We start from the raw sequence: 16,215 nt of genomic DNA on the forward strand, positions 1-16,215 counted from the left end.
CCTTTTTGGTGGTTACAGAGAGGCTGTGGCATTCCTACTTCTTGGTGGGATAGGAGACCTGTGGCCCTCCACTATACAATAGCACATGGCGCCGAGCCAAAGGGGCGCAAAATAATAAAAAATGAATTATTGTGAAAATAATAAATATATTGGGGGGCACTTAATTTTCCCTTTGCTCAGGGCACCATATTACCAAAGTCCGCCCGTTTTGATGGGACCATAGCTCAGTGACGGAGCACATGCTTTCTGTGCAGGTGGCTGCACACTGAATCTCCAGTAACTTCAATTAATAGGGCCTAGTATCAAGTGATGGGAAAGATCCCTGCCTTACGCCCTATAGAGTTGCTACCAGTCAAAGCAGATGGTACAGGGTTAGATGGAGAAAGAATGGGACGTCATAGGCTGTTTCCTACATTTCTAAAAATGCTTCATACATGAGTCATCACAAAATAAAAATCTGTCGCAAGATCCAGAACTAAATTACATTGTATAAGCAAGTGGATGCTACACTATTTGTTTTCCTAGGGAGTAGCTTACTTCCCGGGAGTAAGGAAAACAAGATGCAACAAAAAGGAGAGCAGTTTTCATTCTGAGTACATTGCAACTACAGAATTAAGGTATGCATTGTGATTAGCAAACGTATTTATTTCAAAAAGCATTTTGAAATATGTACTTTTGGAAGAGATTTTGCAGACCGAACGTTCATCCATGAGAAGGTACACCAGAATGTCTTTATTCATTTAACTAGATTTCAAACAGAATCACAAATATATTTTGTGGGGTTTTAAATAAACATGATTGTTACTTGTGTTCCAAGCTTTAGGGGATGTGATGAACAAATGAATGTGATGAACAAAAAAATTGCAGCAACATAATTTATAAGTTCATTTATGTAAAAGAACTACAGATATTCTCAGGACCTGGATATCATATTATTTATGTATGCCCCCTTTCTATGCTCTCAAGAACTCAGTTTCTAAAAATGCCCAGATCCAAAACTGGAAGTGAGAAACAAAGCCACTGCTGCTCACATTCTATATAAAGGAAAAACAAAGTCTCAAAATCAAACCAATCCAGTATGTGCTCAAATAAATAAATAATTCAAAACTTCCACAAAAGCCAATGGTTACGTAAGCATAACTCTCTTGACTGAAATACAAACAAATGTTTTGAGTGTGTTTTGCATTCCTAAACAGTAAAATCCTGATAACAAGGATGCATTGGAGGTTAAATCAGATATAGGAAAACAGGTAGACAAGAGCAAAAAAAGAACCAGTAAAACTGTAAACCAACAAGCATTCTGTCTCTTTTTACCTTACACAGTTCTAAATGCCATAATATAAGGAATGTCGAAAGTTCTTCATAAAACAGGGGTGGGAAAGGAAGCGAACATTCAGAACAGCAACAGATCCAATATAACTTAGCATCTATGCCACAAACTTTTTGAAGAGTTAATTTCTGAACTTGTGATTTATCATCCAATCCCCTAAATGGAAATCTGTAAGTAGCGTCACTAAGGCGCATGATCACACCAGACATATGAACATCATTAGGTATTGAAAACCTAAGCGAACTGCATCCAAATCACCAGATTAGACACATCCCGTTAGGCAGCAAATCTGGGAGCTTTGATTTGACTAAAATTTAACATCAACCACAGATTTCTAGAAGCAACAAACCTCTTAGAACTCTGAAGCAGCTGTGTGATTCTTCTTTCACAGATGGCTGGTACAATTGAGCCTCCTGGAGCAGTCTGCTTTCAGAAAAGCTTTCTGGCCATTTATATACATGTCTTTTTCTTTTCTTTTTTGGAGGAAAAAAATACACATCAAGGTTTTAAATTCTCTCATTATTACTGTATTAGTCAAAGATGACAAGCAAAGGCCCAAGTATTAGAAAGACCGAAGAGATAGTGGTAACTGAAAGCACAAAACTACCTTTCTGCATTTTTTAAAAGTAAAATGTTACGGTGCTGTCAACTTCAAAAAGAGCAGTGTTTAGATCTTTGTATCTGCTGTAAAAAAAAAACTGGTCTGTTTTAAAACATATTCTCGGTGAATAAAAGAAAGGTGGTTTTTTCCTGTCAGTTGATTCTACTGTATTTACTGGTACAGGGCTTAAAATGTGAATTTTACATTTATTTTATAACCAAAAGTCCCCTGTGAGAGGGTGATTTTGCTAGTACTGCTGTAAAACAGTTTATGCAAGGAAATCAAACTGTTTTCAGAAATATGGATAAGCCTGCAGTTTGGTCCGGAAAAAATCAGTCTGAAATATCCTTACATGATTTGCGTAGATATAAAATATAAATTTCAGCAATCTGAAAGCAAATCAGTTAATTAAAAAGGTTAATTAGGGAACAGCTCTAATTATTCATTTCCCAGTAAATTTAAGCTATACTACGCAAATTAAAAATATTTAGGCAGTATTTTATGCCACTCTTGACTCAACATGTGTATTCTAAGTCAAAACTGGAGATAGCAAAAACCACTTTCAAGCATGCTTGTTAAGACTGCCACTTCAGTACAAAAAAAATTACCAACACTTAGCCCACCCCTGTTAAAATTTGTAACCAAAGCTGATGGTTCCTTACTCTAGTTCACCTCTGAACTAGATATTGGAAAGCAAAATAAACAGGCAAAAAAGTAGCACATTTTCTACTTTTAAAAGTAGGCAGTCTTCCACATCTTCCCAACATCTCTACTTAGGCCCTTGTGTACAGAAGCTCATGCATAGTTTATACAATACTGAAAGATGAAGCAGTGTTTCTGGTTGCTGCCTAGAGAACCAGAAGTAATTTCCAGGCCACTGTTCTGCACACACTCCCTGCCTGTGCCACCTTTATGCTGAAGAACTATTGCAATATTTATTCCACTCATGCCTCACTCTCAGGTCATGCGGCCCGAGTGTCACACAGCTGCAAAAGCCACCTGCCACTGTTGTGTTGCCATTGTCTGTGGCACCTCCCCCAGATCTCATCATTCTTCCTGAAAAGGATTTGAACTCCTTCCCTTTTCGTCCTCTCTCTCTCTCTCTTTCTTTTTGGCTAAGTAAAACAACAACAACAACAACAAAAAGTTTCTTCTCGCTGCCTTTTTAAAATTATTTTTTCTGGCAACAATGCAAATGGGAATCCCAGGTGGCTCTAGCTAATTACCCATGTGCTTCGGGAACCTAATGCCACCTATTGTTAATGCAGTAGAGTCTTCAGCCACAAAGTCACTTCATATGCTAATCAGAGGCAGGCTGATCCCTAGCTAATACCTCGGTCTGTTGAGGAGTACTGATCTTATGGAGGAGAGGGAGGGAGGGAGATGGTACAAAAATGTAAGTTGTGCAAGGAGACCAACAAGAAACTGAATTTTCCTCCCTCCTTCCACTGCTTCTATCACTACTGCTGCAAATTAGTTTGAACATTAAAAGAAAACAGGAAGAAAAATAATAATTCTGTTTCAATCAACTTTAGAAAACATTCAAGAGTGATCCAGTCAAAACATTTTCTGTCTTCCGATTCAGAGTATGCAGAGGCTGTCTGGTATGCCACAACAGAACAATTAAGCCTTAGACTGGAAGCCAGGGTTCATTCAGAGCCATGTCTATAAAGCTTGTTTTATATCAGCCAACCAGCTATGTTTTGTTGCTTTATGCTGTGCTCCTCACTTGCGCGATTTTTGCTTATGTGTGCAGGGACCCGGAACATAACCTCTGCTTAAGTGGGGGGGGGGGTGCCTGTATTTCCTCTACGCAAGGAAAGATAAAAGTACACCATGTGTGGAAACAACCTGTCTATACTGTAACCAAATGTTTATAGAAGCCACAGAATACTATCATTACAATCATTAACATGCAGGGAAAAGATACCTTGTTAGTACTTCACAAGAATGTACATACAGCGGTACCTCGGGTTACATACACTTCAGGTTACAGACTTCGCTAACCCAGAAATATTGCTTCAGGTTAAGAACTTTGCTTCAGGATGAGAACAGAAATTGTGTTCCGGCGGCAGCAGGAGGCTCCATTAGCTAAAGTGGTGCTTCAGGTTAAGAACAGTTTCAGGTTAAGTACGGACCTCTGGAACAAATTAAGTACTTAACCCGAGGTACCACTGTATTCGTTTCCTCCCCATACTTGTAAGGGGGTCCCTGCCTATTTAGAGGCTTATCTAGTCCAGCTTCCTTTCCCTACAGCAGGGGTTTTAAACCCTGGGGTGTCTTGAATGATGGTCGGGGTGCCACGGGCAACACTGGCCTCTGTCCCTCTTTTCTTCCCTCTCTCCTCTTATGCCCTCTTGCATCTCTGCCTCCCAAAGGCTTGCACAGCTGTTTGTTGCAGCAGCCCTGGCTACAAGCGCCCCAGGCGAATGGTGCCTCTGGGGCTGGCCAGGGGGTGCTGGTTGCCAGGAGCTGAGGCAGCCTCGGAGTAAGCAAGTAAGCGGGTGAGGGAGCCCAGCCAGCCAGCCCACCAGCCCTTGCTGCTGGGAATGGAAAGACTAATGGGAGGCCAGGCAGGCAGGAACTGTTCTCGCCTTTCTTGTGCTCACTGTGTGCAATGCCTGCCTGGGAGCTGAGTGCCCACCACTGCCATTACTGCTTCCCAAAGTAAGGTGCTGGCCTCACATTCAGCTTTCTCCAGTATCTGTCAGGCCGCTAAGGCTGAGGGCATCCTCCTCCCAGGCCCCTGGGGGTCAGTGTGAGAAGGCACCTCTCTTTGGGGTGGATGAGGAAGCTCAGAGACCAGGGGTGGCGGCTGCGGCTGCCCAGAGGACTCCCAAGGAGAAGGGAGAGGAGGCTGAGGGAACACTCAACAAGGAAGGGTGTTCAAAAAAGGGTGCAGGGCTGCTGGCTCTGCAGGCAAGGGGTGACATAACTGGCTCCTGAGTCCCACAGGGGTAGCGCAGAAAGAATGTAGTTGGTCAAGGGAGCCATGGACTCAAAAAGGTTGAAAACCTCTGCCCTAGAAGAATTAGCTAGAGACCTCTAGTAAATCCAGAGGCAAGGCATGCGGACAACAGCCCTCTCTCACAGCTCCCTAGAAACTGGTGCAGAGGTAAAGGTAAAGGGACCCCTGACCATTAGGTCCAGTCGTGACCGATTCTGGGGCTGCGGCGCTCATCTCGCTTTATTGGCCGAGGGAGCCGGCGTACAGCTTCCGGGTCATGTGGCTGGCATGACTAAGCCGCTTCTGGTGAACCAGAGCAGCGCATGGAAACGCCGTTTATCTTCCCGCCACAGCGGTACCTATTTGTCTACTTGCACTTTGACGTGCTTTCGAACTGCTAGATGGGCAGGAGCAGGGACCGAGCAACGGGAGCTCATCCCGTCACGGGGATTCGAACCGCCGACCTTCTGATTGGCAAGTCCTAGGCTCTGTGGTTAACCCACAGTGCCACCCGCGTCCCCCGGTGCAGAGGTATCTGAACCATAAAACAGCAAGCAGCATTATCCTTCATGAATCTGTTCAAACCGCTTAAAAAACCATCTAAGCTAGTTGTAGCCACCACATCATCTAAAATCAAATTCTGTAAGGTAACTACGGTTGGCATTCATCCATCTCAGGAGACAATGGAAGAGTGCACCTTTGGGGGGTGAAGTCAAACTGTTGGAGAGTTACAGGGCCTGCTGTGGCTGTAGAGACTGATACAAGAGAGGCATGTTTTGTTGCAGCTAGGGCAAATGAAGATATCCGGTTTTTGATGGTGCAGATGTACCAAGGTGTCTCTTCTTTCTGCACTTCTCCCAGTGGTCCTTCCTACTCTGGTCACTGTTGCAGATACATAACCTGACTGATCATCTGCAGGCACTGCCGTCATCTGCAAGGGGATTCCCACATGGTGAAGTTAATGTTGCCAGACTTCATGTCACATTTGCGGACATCTTTGTAACACAGAGTTGGTCTGCCAACAGGCCTGGTGCCTGAAGCCAGCCTCCCACAGAGCATGTCTTCCATTCTGTGTAAATGACCAAGCCAGCGTAGACGTCACTGAGACAGGAGTGCAAACATGCTAGGAATGTGAGCTTGGGAGAGCACATCTTTGTTTGAGACTGTGTCCTGCCATGTGATGCCCCAAATCTTCCTGACACAGCGCATGTGGAAGGCTTAGAGGCGTCACTCCTGGCAAGTGTAAGCTGCCCACGTCTCAGTACCATAAAGCAATGTGCTCAACACACAAGCCTGGTAGACATTCATCTGGGTATTGATCATTAGCATCCCATTTTCCCATACCCTTTTGGAGAGGCAAGCTGTTGCTGTAGCCGCCTTGCCAATACGCTTATCCAACTCAGCATAGATAACTACGCATCAACCAACTGTCACACGGCTACGCATTATGTGAAATACATATTTTTGTCTCTACTGAAACTCCTCCCCTGCCCTTTAATTTCATTGGAGGACCCCACGTTCTAATGTTAAAAAAAAACAACCCTTCTCCTTACTCACTTTCCCCCACATCGTGCATAATGCTATAATTCTTGATAATGTCCCCTCTTACTAGCCTTTCTTTCTAAACCAAACAACAACAACAACAACCTCCAAATCACAGGAGAGGTACTTCAGGTTTGTGAAGAGCGTGTCAGCCTTCTCTGAATATTCTCTCGTTCTACAAATTCTAAGATTTTAACATCTTACAATGTGACAACCAGAACTGTATGCCAACCATGGTCACATCTGTATAAAGCCATAAATTAGAATTTTATTTCTGAACCTTCTTTCTAACTTTCCCAAGCATAAAATTTACCACCCACACCACTTGTCACGTATCAGTTCTCATTTTCATGCCATTCACCACAATCAATATATCTTTCCAGTTAACTCATGAAAAATTTTGTTATCAGCAAGTTTGGCCATCTTACTGTACTCCCTGAACCCCAGATCATTTAAAAGGCAATGGCCCCAATACAGATGTATGGGAAACCTCACTTCTTACTACACATTGTGAGACTTGTCCATTTTTCCTACTCCCTACTCTCTGCTTTCTGTTCTTTAACAGTTACGAAACCATAAGAGGACCCATCCTCTTATCCATAACTGCTAAGTTTATTCAGAAGCCTTTGCATGAGAGACTTTGTCAAAAGCTTTTTGAAAGTTCAAGGACTGTACAGTCTTTGGCCTGGATCACTCCTATCCACATGCTTGTTGACACTTTCAAAGAACAGTAAAAGGTTACTGAGAAGTTCTTACCTTTACCCATGTAAATAAGCATCAATCTGCAGGAAACAGGCATACAGAATTTTAAAGAAAGGTTAAAGGAAGTCCAGTATTTTGAATTTTCTATTTCAAAGGTGTGAACCTTTGTGAGCCATTTTGACCAATAGGCAGTACAGAAATGAACTGTAACAATAAAAGAATGCTCTGAAGAGGAAGGAGTGTGCGTGAAATAGGGCAGGTAGATTGCAGATGAGTGCTCCTGAGATATTCTACCCACACCAACCAGTACATGCATAAAACCTGATGATGAGGTGTACTATCAATGTCACAAGCACTAAACAACAAGCCGCCTGGAGTACATTTATGCAACCTCATTCCTTATGACATTTAATCTTTATAACTGCCTGATTTCTTTTAAGCATTTCCCAATGATATTTAAATTTTCTTGGTTTGCAGTGATAGCAATCTCTGGTAAGATGCTTTGCATTTTCATTGCAACAAAATATTGAGAAATGCAATTTCCTCTGGGGTTCTGTTGCTCTTGTGGATAATAACTGGATTACCTGCAATATATGAGCAATTACACTTCAAACCACCCTCTTCCAAAATAAAAGGATTGTGATCATTTCTTACATTGCCTCTTCAGTCTGTAACAATTACAGTGGTACCTCGCAAGACGAATGCCTCGTAAGACGAAAAACTCGCAAGACGAAAGAGTTTTTCGTTTTTAGAGTTGCTTCGCAAGACGAATTTCCCTATGGGCTTGCTTTGCAAGACGAAAACGTCTTGCGAGTTTGTTTCCTTTTTCTTAAAACCGTTAATACCCAGGGTGCATTGCTTGAAGAGGTGCAGTTCTGTGCTTCGCAAGACGAAAAATTCACAAGACGAAAAAACTCGCAGAACGAATTAATTTCGTCTTGCGAGGCACCACTGTACTATACTTTCAGCTCATTGGCGGGGGGGGGGGGGAGAGAATCAGACTTACAATACTGGGATATTCAAAAATTCAGATTTAAGAAACACTTATGCACAGCTAAGCAGGACATAGGAATTCAGCTCTTGGATAAAGAATAGGGAAAACCTGTTATACAAAATGGGCTTTGTTAACAGTTTCAAGTAATAAAAAGTTGATCATGTAATTTCCTGTTCATAAGAACATGGCCTAAGTAGTATATACATCTGGAACAAAAATCCCAAAACAGAAGGGAAAGTAAATAAATAATAATGGGGAGGGGAAGGGAAGAGAGATGATGCCATAAGATTAGGTATGAAGATAAGAATCCCAGGCTTCTCTTCAGATACAAGAGTGCATAAAATAAAATCATAAATGTTTAAATATCTGTGTAGCACAGTATTCTTAATCACTTGGACTAATATAATTTACAGGTAGTGTAATCAATCAAAATTTTAAGCTAATCAATGTATCACTGGACATTTCCAAATTGAACAACAGGGCATGTAGATATTTTTTAAGAAGCTGATGGACCAAGCATGACAGACGTAAACAAAATGTCTATAGCTTGCCAGGGGTTTGGGTGGGGAGAAGACTGAGAGAACACCCTCTGCCACCATTGCCTACCCAGTCCCACTTCAACACCCCTTCTGCAGAACACAGCTGGCTCTAGGGAAAAGGGCCATCTTGAATACTTTCCCCACCCCCAACAGTAAGGGAAAGAGCAAACAGCAGAATGTACAGCAGCACAGGAGAAAGGAGGATGGGTGAAGAAAGACTGTTTAGCCAAAGGAGGATGAAACTCTCCCCTTCAACCTACCATCTGCCCCCAACACTCCACCTGTGAAATTTCATGCGCCTTTGGGAAACCTATAATAGAGTCTATACAAGGAAATATACAAGCCTAGAATGTGACAGATAAAGATATAATGAGGTAAAGGGGAGGAAAGCATTTCTTCTCAATTATTTCTTACCAAAAAGGATTAAAACAGATTCACTAATGCCTACTGCAGGCAAGCCATGTCGTCTGAATAGCCAACAATATATACAAACGAACACGTGTGGAGGGGCTGTCCAAATAACAGCAAATTGTATCTGTATGCAATGCTGATGAATCAGTATGTAAGATAATACACTGAGAAATGGTTGAAAGCAGGTATGTATCCCCACTTCCCTCAAGAAAAGTACTTTAGTGGAAGAAATCATTTTTTTCCTGTCAAATGTAGCCCTAAACCCCCAACTCCCTGGGCACATAGTTTTAGATACTTTTAAATCTTGACACAGACAAAATTTGAAGGCTCAGTAGAAGACATTATTAAAAAACATGCCTTCAGAAATAAAGATCAGTCATTTCCCCTTATGCTTTGAATTTCAGGAGCTCCCCCCCTCCTTACTATGGCACAGAAGCTTCCATGGAGTCAAAAGACTTTTCAGAGGCACTGAGGGTAGAATTTAATGTTTTCCATCTAGGCGTACATTGCAGGTTGCCAGAAGGAGCAATCCTCCTTTCCCTTCATGCACTGTTCTGGGGGTTCTCCTGACACGCACACCTGAGGCAATTTGGGAAGGCACAGGAGTAGGAGAGAAGGGAAAGTCCATGTGCAGGGCTGGTTAGGTGAATCTCTCCCTAAATATTTTTAAGGTTCAGCAAAATACAGTGTGGTAAACTGCAAATCCCAAAATAAAACTTTCAGCAATCAGTTGAACTATCTCCAAACAACTTGACCATTCTTGGGGTACAGGCATGGCTTCACACGCCATCCCTGCTATTCAGTATGGATGGAGCTTCTATTTTCTATTATATGTTAACTATTTCTTTGAACCTACATCGTGTATTTTATGCATTGTGACTTGCTTGTATTTCTGTTGATTATAGTTTGGTAATTATTTATTATACTTTCTAAATTTCTATTTAATTATTATTTGCTGATATTTTGAGAGTCAATTTTATTGTGTACAGTACTATTATATTCTAATGGATTGTTGAATGTTACTTTATTTTATATAAGTTGTTTATTTTAAAGCTATGTTTTATTATGGTGTTTTTTCTATTGGATTGGATTATTATGTGACCTTTGATGTATATTTTGTTGTTGTAAACCTCCTTGTGTATAGCAATATAGAAAAGCGGTATACAAATTAAAAGTGAATTGAAATGAAATACATTATAGTCACACAACCCCAAAGTTACACATGTGAAACTTTTTCATGATTTATGCAATAGGCTTCTAGAAACAGACATTTCAAAACATTAACACAGTATGGCAAAAGTAATTATGAAGCCGAGGGGAAACTTGTTTCCATATATGTAGGTTGAAAGTGTGCAGTATTATTTATAAAGAGCCAGCAACTAAGGACAATACAAAGAGAGGCAAGCCCTGCCCACAATTATACAGACAAATAAGAACAGGAATCGTAACACCAGAAAGGAGCCAAAAGAGATACCGGGTTAGCAGGGAGGATTGATTTAAAATGACAAGATGTTTGATTTAAATCACATTTCCACCAATGCTTCCTGTCTTTTCATATATTTGTACAATGGTGCAAATCTGACCACTAAATCATGTTAATTAACACTGTTTCTTACAATTTTATATGAATACAGGAACCTGTACACTGGGAAATTTCATCTTTTCTTCTTTCTAGTGTTGTTCCTTGCTTTTCCACTCTGCCTTGGTCCACCCCCACCCTCAAAAACCAAAACAGCAAAACAAGAATGAAATATATACTTGACTGATAGGTAAAAATAAGGTAGGGGCAAAGTAGAGTAGCTAATTTTCATCAGATCAAAATTGAATACCTATGGTTTGTAAATATTCATATTTGAGAAACTATCTGGAAGAGGCATTGATTCATTTTAGAAATTAACTGTAAGGCTAACAAGTTTAAATTAAGATTTAATATTAACCTAATTAGTATTTGAGAAGCTTTGTATTTGAAAAAAGCTTTGGGGAAAAATCCAATTTTAAACATAAAAAACTATTTTTAAAAATCATTAAATTTTATTCACCCTGTTGGGTAGGTCTGAAGAAAAGGAGATTAACAACAAAGAAAGTGACATGGATATCTGAAAATGCTTATCTCTGCCCCTTATTGGGAAATAGATGAATAAACCTTTAGAGTCTATCTTCATCAACCACCAGAATGAAGCAGATGTGTAGGTGTCAGCAAAAGTTGAAGTGATGAAAAATAAACAAAGGTGATATACTGTAAAAAAAAACCCCAAGAGTAGAGTAAGAGGAGAAAGGCTAAAGGAAGTTAGGAGAGAGAGAAGAATATGACTAAAGTGAGAAACAGAAGAGCAAAGATAGAAGAAGTAGCTGAAGATAGAAAAAGACAACTACAACAGTTGGTCTTGTTCGCACATAACACTTAGCCAAATCATGGTTTAATGAGAACAAACCAGCGTGTGAGTTTCCATTTTCTTCCTCCTCTGGTTCTGCTGCTGCTGTGCTACCTATAACTACGTCATAATTTGGCTTAGTGAGACATACAAGCCCAGGTTTGAGATTTGTCTCCCCAAAATAAACCACAAACCCAGGTTCACATGTAATGCCAAGTGTTGAAACAAATAGTCCTATCTGAGGACTTTGATTCTTTTGAAAAATGCCGAGACACTGTGAGACACTGTGCCCTAGAAGTGCTGAATGTAACCCTCATCTTGACATGAACATAGAAAACTGGGCACCCAATGGTTCTCGACTCAGTTGCCATTAAGTCAGGCACTTGGCTGAGGTCAGCATACATGCTGCTTACAAATGTTTACAGACGCAACTGCAATGACAGTAACCATAAATGCCAAATTACTAGGATTATTTTACAGGAGATACTTTTGCTGAGTCACATGGAAGGTTCTAACTCAGAATTTATTTATTTTTTAAATTAGGTCTATAAAGGGCTTTTATAAACCTGTGAGGTACGGTTGACCCTAATGCCATTTGTAGCAATGTTAAAAGACAGAGTAATCGGTCTATGACGAAAACAAACAAAAACTTCTTGTCATGCCCCATGCTCCTTTCCCATGAGACGAGGAAAAAACAGGTTAAACATCTGCAGACATGACAATAAACAAATAAATTCAAACAGCATTTTGCTACTTTGACCCCAGCAACTTGTGAGCATGTTGTTTCAGCTTTGTCGGTCATTCCACAATAGGAGTCAAATTGCCCCCAAAAGGTGAATGAATTAAAAGCACTGAATTGCCATAAAACAAAGGATGGGGCACTGAAATACTACATGGCATAGCTATGCACTATGTGGAGCATGAAGACTGGCACAAAAATTCTTTCGAATATTGTCGAGTGTTGTCTAGATGCATTTAATCCCACCTGATGGTAGAGGGTTAAATTCCCTCGGTGAAAGGCAGCTTGCAATGTGAGCTGCTTCGATGGGGCTATACAGCTCTCAAAGACTGTAGATTGTTAGACAGACTTTTCACAGGTAAATGCATAGCTATCTTTTGTGCAAGTTGTGCACAGAACTGCTTGCTGCTGCAATCTGTAGCTCAGGGTAGTAATGCCACACTGGCATAAGGAAAATAAAGCAGAGTATCTGTGTTCCCCTCTTAAAGCCACACACAGAGAAATACATAGGAAGTAGCAGCTCTTTTGGAACTCCTCCTTCCCAAAAAACACTAGGATGATGGGGCAAGCAAGTGCCCCACTCAGCCCTACAAATCCAAATGTGATTAGTGCTGCAGGTCCATTGCCAGAGGTGCTCAATCTACACAGGTCTTGGCTGGTGATAAAGGTACTACTTGCTTTAAGTCCTATCCATCCTTGGGACTTTACCATAGGAACACATCCAATCTCAAGAAACCTCAGTCTATCCCATAGTTTGAGAATGACTGGGCTAACTTTTAAAGAGCTTGTAAAGAGAAATTAAAGGATAAGTGATTGAAAACAGAATAAGGACCAATAATTGAACACAGCTGCATCACCCACAATACTCATGAAAAATGAATGGACATTTTTTCAAAATTGTGTATACTGAGCGACACACCAACACACACACACACACACTCCAAAATCACTTTTGCATTTTGGGCAGAAGCTCCAGTCAACCCTGTGCTTTACCATCATGTAACTTTGCAGTGCATGTGGAGTTCTAGCCAGATTGCCATAACGAAGCTTGGGGTGCCTGTTGCTATTGCCACTGGACCTTTGCTCCACCACCCTGCCAACTCATAGCTTGGAGCAGGCACAGGAAAGTTATTGTTCATTAGCTCCTGCAACACTGATAGCAAGGACACTTAAATATTCTCATACAACCCCAGTCATTCCAGACCACTGACCATGCTTGTAGGGACTGATGGAAACTGTAGTTCAGTAATATCTGGAGAGCCAAAGAGTCTCCAAACATGCTGTATACAGTGTTATGTGGAATCTAAATCATGGGTCGGCAAACTAAGGCCCGGGGCCTGGATAAGGCCCGCCAGGGTCATAAATCCAGTCCACGGAGCTTGCCGCCCACTCGGTCAGGTTTAGCTCCAGTTTAGCTCTGCGGAGAGGTGCTTTCCCAGGACTACAAATCCCAACATGCTCTGAGGTTGCTCAGACTTCCACAACGCTGGCCAATCCGAAGCCTTAGCAACCTCAGGCCTCCCCTCCATTGGCCAGTTTGACGCAAGCCGGCGGCGAATGGCGACCCTTCCCAAGGCTTGCTGCTCCAATTGGGGCGAGGCGCAGGGCACAGTACCTTGTTGACGGCTAGCTCCGAGAAGGGAGGAGAAGTGAAGGGGCGGGAAGAAGCGGGAGGAGAGAGCCTGCGAGGAGGGAGGAGGAGGAAGACTCCTCTGTGCTGCTCGGCAGTGGCACATTAGCAGTCTGAACAAGGTGAGTGGAGGTATCTCAGCCGCTCTGTCTCAGAGGGAAGGAAGGCATGTGTGCATGCGGACACACACTGGCCAGCCACAAGTTCTGAGGGACAGTGAACTGGCCCCCTGCAGAAAAAGCTTGCGGACCCCTGATACATGCACTGAAGAAGCTGGGTTTTGCTCACCTATCCTGCTCTTAGATCATCCAGCTGTTTTCATTCTGAACTCTAATAGTCCCAAATCCATGAGTTTTGTTACCCTCTGAAAACTGGGGATATTTTTGTATTAATTGGGCTCCTGAAAAAATGTCAGGTGTGCCTTATTAGGTGGGGCATGTAATTGCAATCCCTTCCCCAACCACACAAAACCTTTAGACAGTTATAGTCAATTCTACACAGGGCACAAATGACTGACAGGCAGATCATCCATTATTTAAAAAGGGTCCAGAAGTAAAATTGTTTTATGCAAATCCTCTTTTCCTGGAAACTTCTAGTCATACCTGCCTTTCAAATTAGCCCTTCTTTAGGTCTAAAGTGAACATACAAATGATTAAAGGATAGAAATATGAAATAACCACATTATATAATCAGTGAAGAAATGCAGAAATCTGAAGAATTCCTTTTGAAGTCTGTCACAAGCTGAAGCAGAAAAAAGAGCCACATGTTACACTTTGCTAATGGTCTGCAGTCGTAAACTTAAGCAAACACTCTGATTTGGCTGAGTGATTTGTACCTGCACAACTCATTTGTAATGGAAACTGCAGGAGTTGAAACAGGATAAGCAAAACTCCAGAAGCTTTTTAGATTTTCTCCTATTGGGTCACTACATTTTCACACATTGGCTCCTTAGGATTAGTGTAAATAGAACTCAAGTCTCCTGCTTTGAAGACTTCCAATGAAGATTCACTGTCTTAAGTATTTTAAGTGACCGGAGAGGACTGAAGTCAAAGTGCAGTCAAACTAATGGGGCAGATCAGAAAACAATAGAAAATAGATATGCGTTTAAACCTTGAAAAGGAAAAATGTTATCCTGAAACAGGGATACTGACCACAGTACTGTAGAATGGCATGGAAACAGAAGACTCTTGCTTACCTATGGTGCAGTTTGTAGTTATTTTTCTCCGCTTGGGGTTGTGTCGAAGCAGCTCTAACTCTCGTTTGGTTGGCTCCCACGTTGAATACTTCTCTCCAATACCTGAGTAATGAAGAGAAATAGATATGTACTTCAGAGGGTTGCTTGAAAAAGAGCTACAAGGGTACATTGCAACGTAAGCTGTACCATCCATTAGGCTGGATTCCCCATACATATTACCCCAACAGTAGGCTTGCTTTTCTCTATAGTTCAGAAAGGCAGCAATTGACCTTCACACTATGTTCCCATAAACATGTACTAAAAGCACACAAAGGCAGCTACTTGTATAGAATTCCTACCCGTTTCCAAGTAACAGTTCTCTCTCTACTCTCCACCCGCAACAATGGGTGAAAAAACCTTCAATTAAAATCACAACAACAGATTGCCCTTCATGTGGGAATTTGTTTCGAGCACCCACCATTCTCTTTGGGTTCACAGAGGTCATTCTGCCAGCACAACTACTCATTGAAGCTCAATACAAATGGGCTAAAAACAGCCCCACTGTGTCCAGCTCTGTTCAATAAAATATGGCAAATACAGCAAAAAAGCAACCCAACTACAAGCTACACACCTATGTTTAAAAGGCATAACATAGAATCAGATATGTAAGAAGGGATACCAAATAGTGTATTTCCAAAGAAAGAAAGAAAGAAAGAAAGAAAGAAAGAAAGAAAGAAAGAAAACAAACACATTTTGGGATGTATATATCAAGGAACACCTTGTATTTCCTTGAAACTGTCACTGCAGACTGGATCTCCAGAAATATATGTCAGGACCCAAAGAACCATAAATTAAGTTATATGACCTGAAGGCAGCTTTAGACTCATCCTTCTCAAAGAATAGTCCCCTATGGATGGTAAAGCAGCTTTGAAACAGAGACATTTCAAAGGCCATTCTGGTGATCAGTATTCAAAGAGAAATCAAAAGATTTAATCTGGCTAGCATGAACCCCTTGGGTGAGTCTAAGCAGCTCTTTGGGTTCCAGGCTTCAGTTAATCTACATGCTCCTGAAAAATATTTAGATGCACTGATTTTAATGTCTTAGGGCAGTTATCATCTCTCAACAAGAACAAAAAATAAATAAATAACACCCTTATCTCAAAAAGCTATAGCTGAAAATTTGTCATTCTAACAAAGCAATAATGCTTGTGAGGAAGAAAAGCCGCAGTTTGAA

At 41.3% G+C, this 16,215-nt stretch overlaps 1 protein-coding gene across 3 annotated transcripts in view; it reads right to left on the minus strand.

Annotated features, from left to right (window-relative positions):
• USP22 (ubiquitin specific peptidase 22) overlaps positions 1-16,215 on the minus strand; it is a 104,854-nt gene that overhangs the window by 43,100 nt on the left and 45,539 nt on the right. For all 3 annotated transcript variants that reach the window (XM_083585748.1, XM_083585749.1, XM_083585750.1), the window contains one exon: positions 15,003-15,104. In XM_083585748.1, the coding sequence (XP_083441874.1) occupies positions 15,003-15,104 (102 nt within the window). The remainder of the gene's footprint in view (positions 1-15,002; positions 15,105-16,215) is intronic.

The sequence above is a fragment of the Podarcis filfolensis genome (genome assembly GCF_964270895.1).
Source record: "Podarcis filfolensis genome assembly, chromosome: 14".
Lineage (NCBI taxonomy): Eukaryota > Metazoa > Chordata > Lepidosauria > Squamata > Lacertidae > Podarcis > Podarcis filfolensis.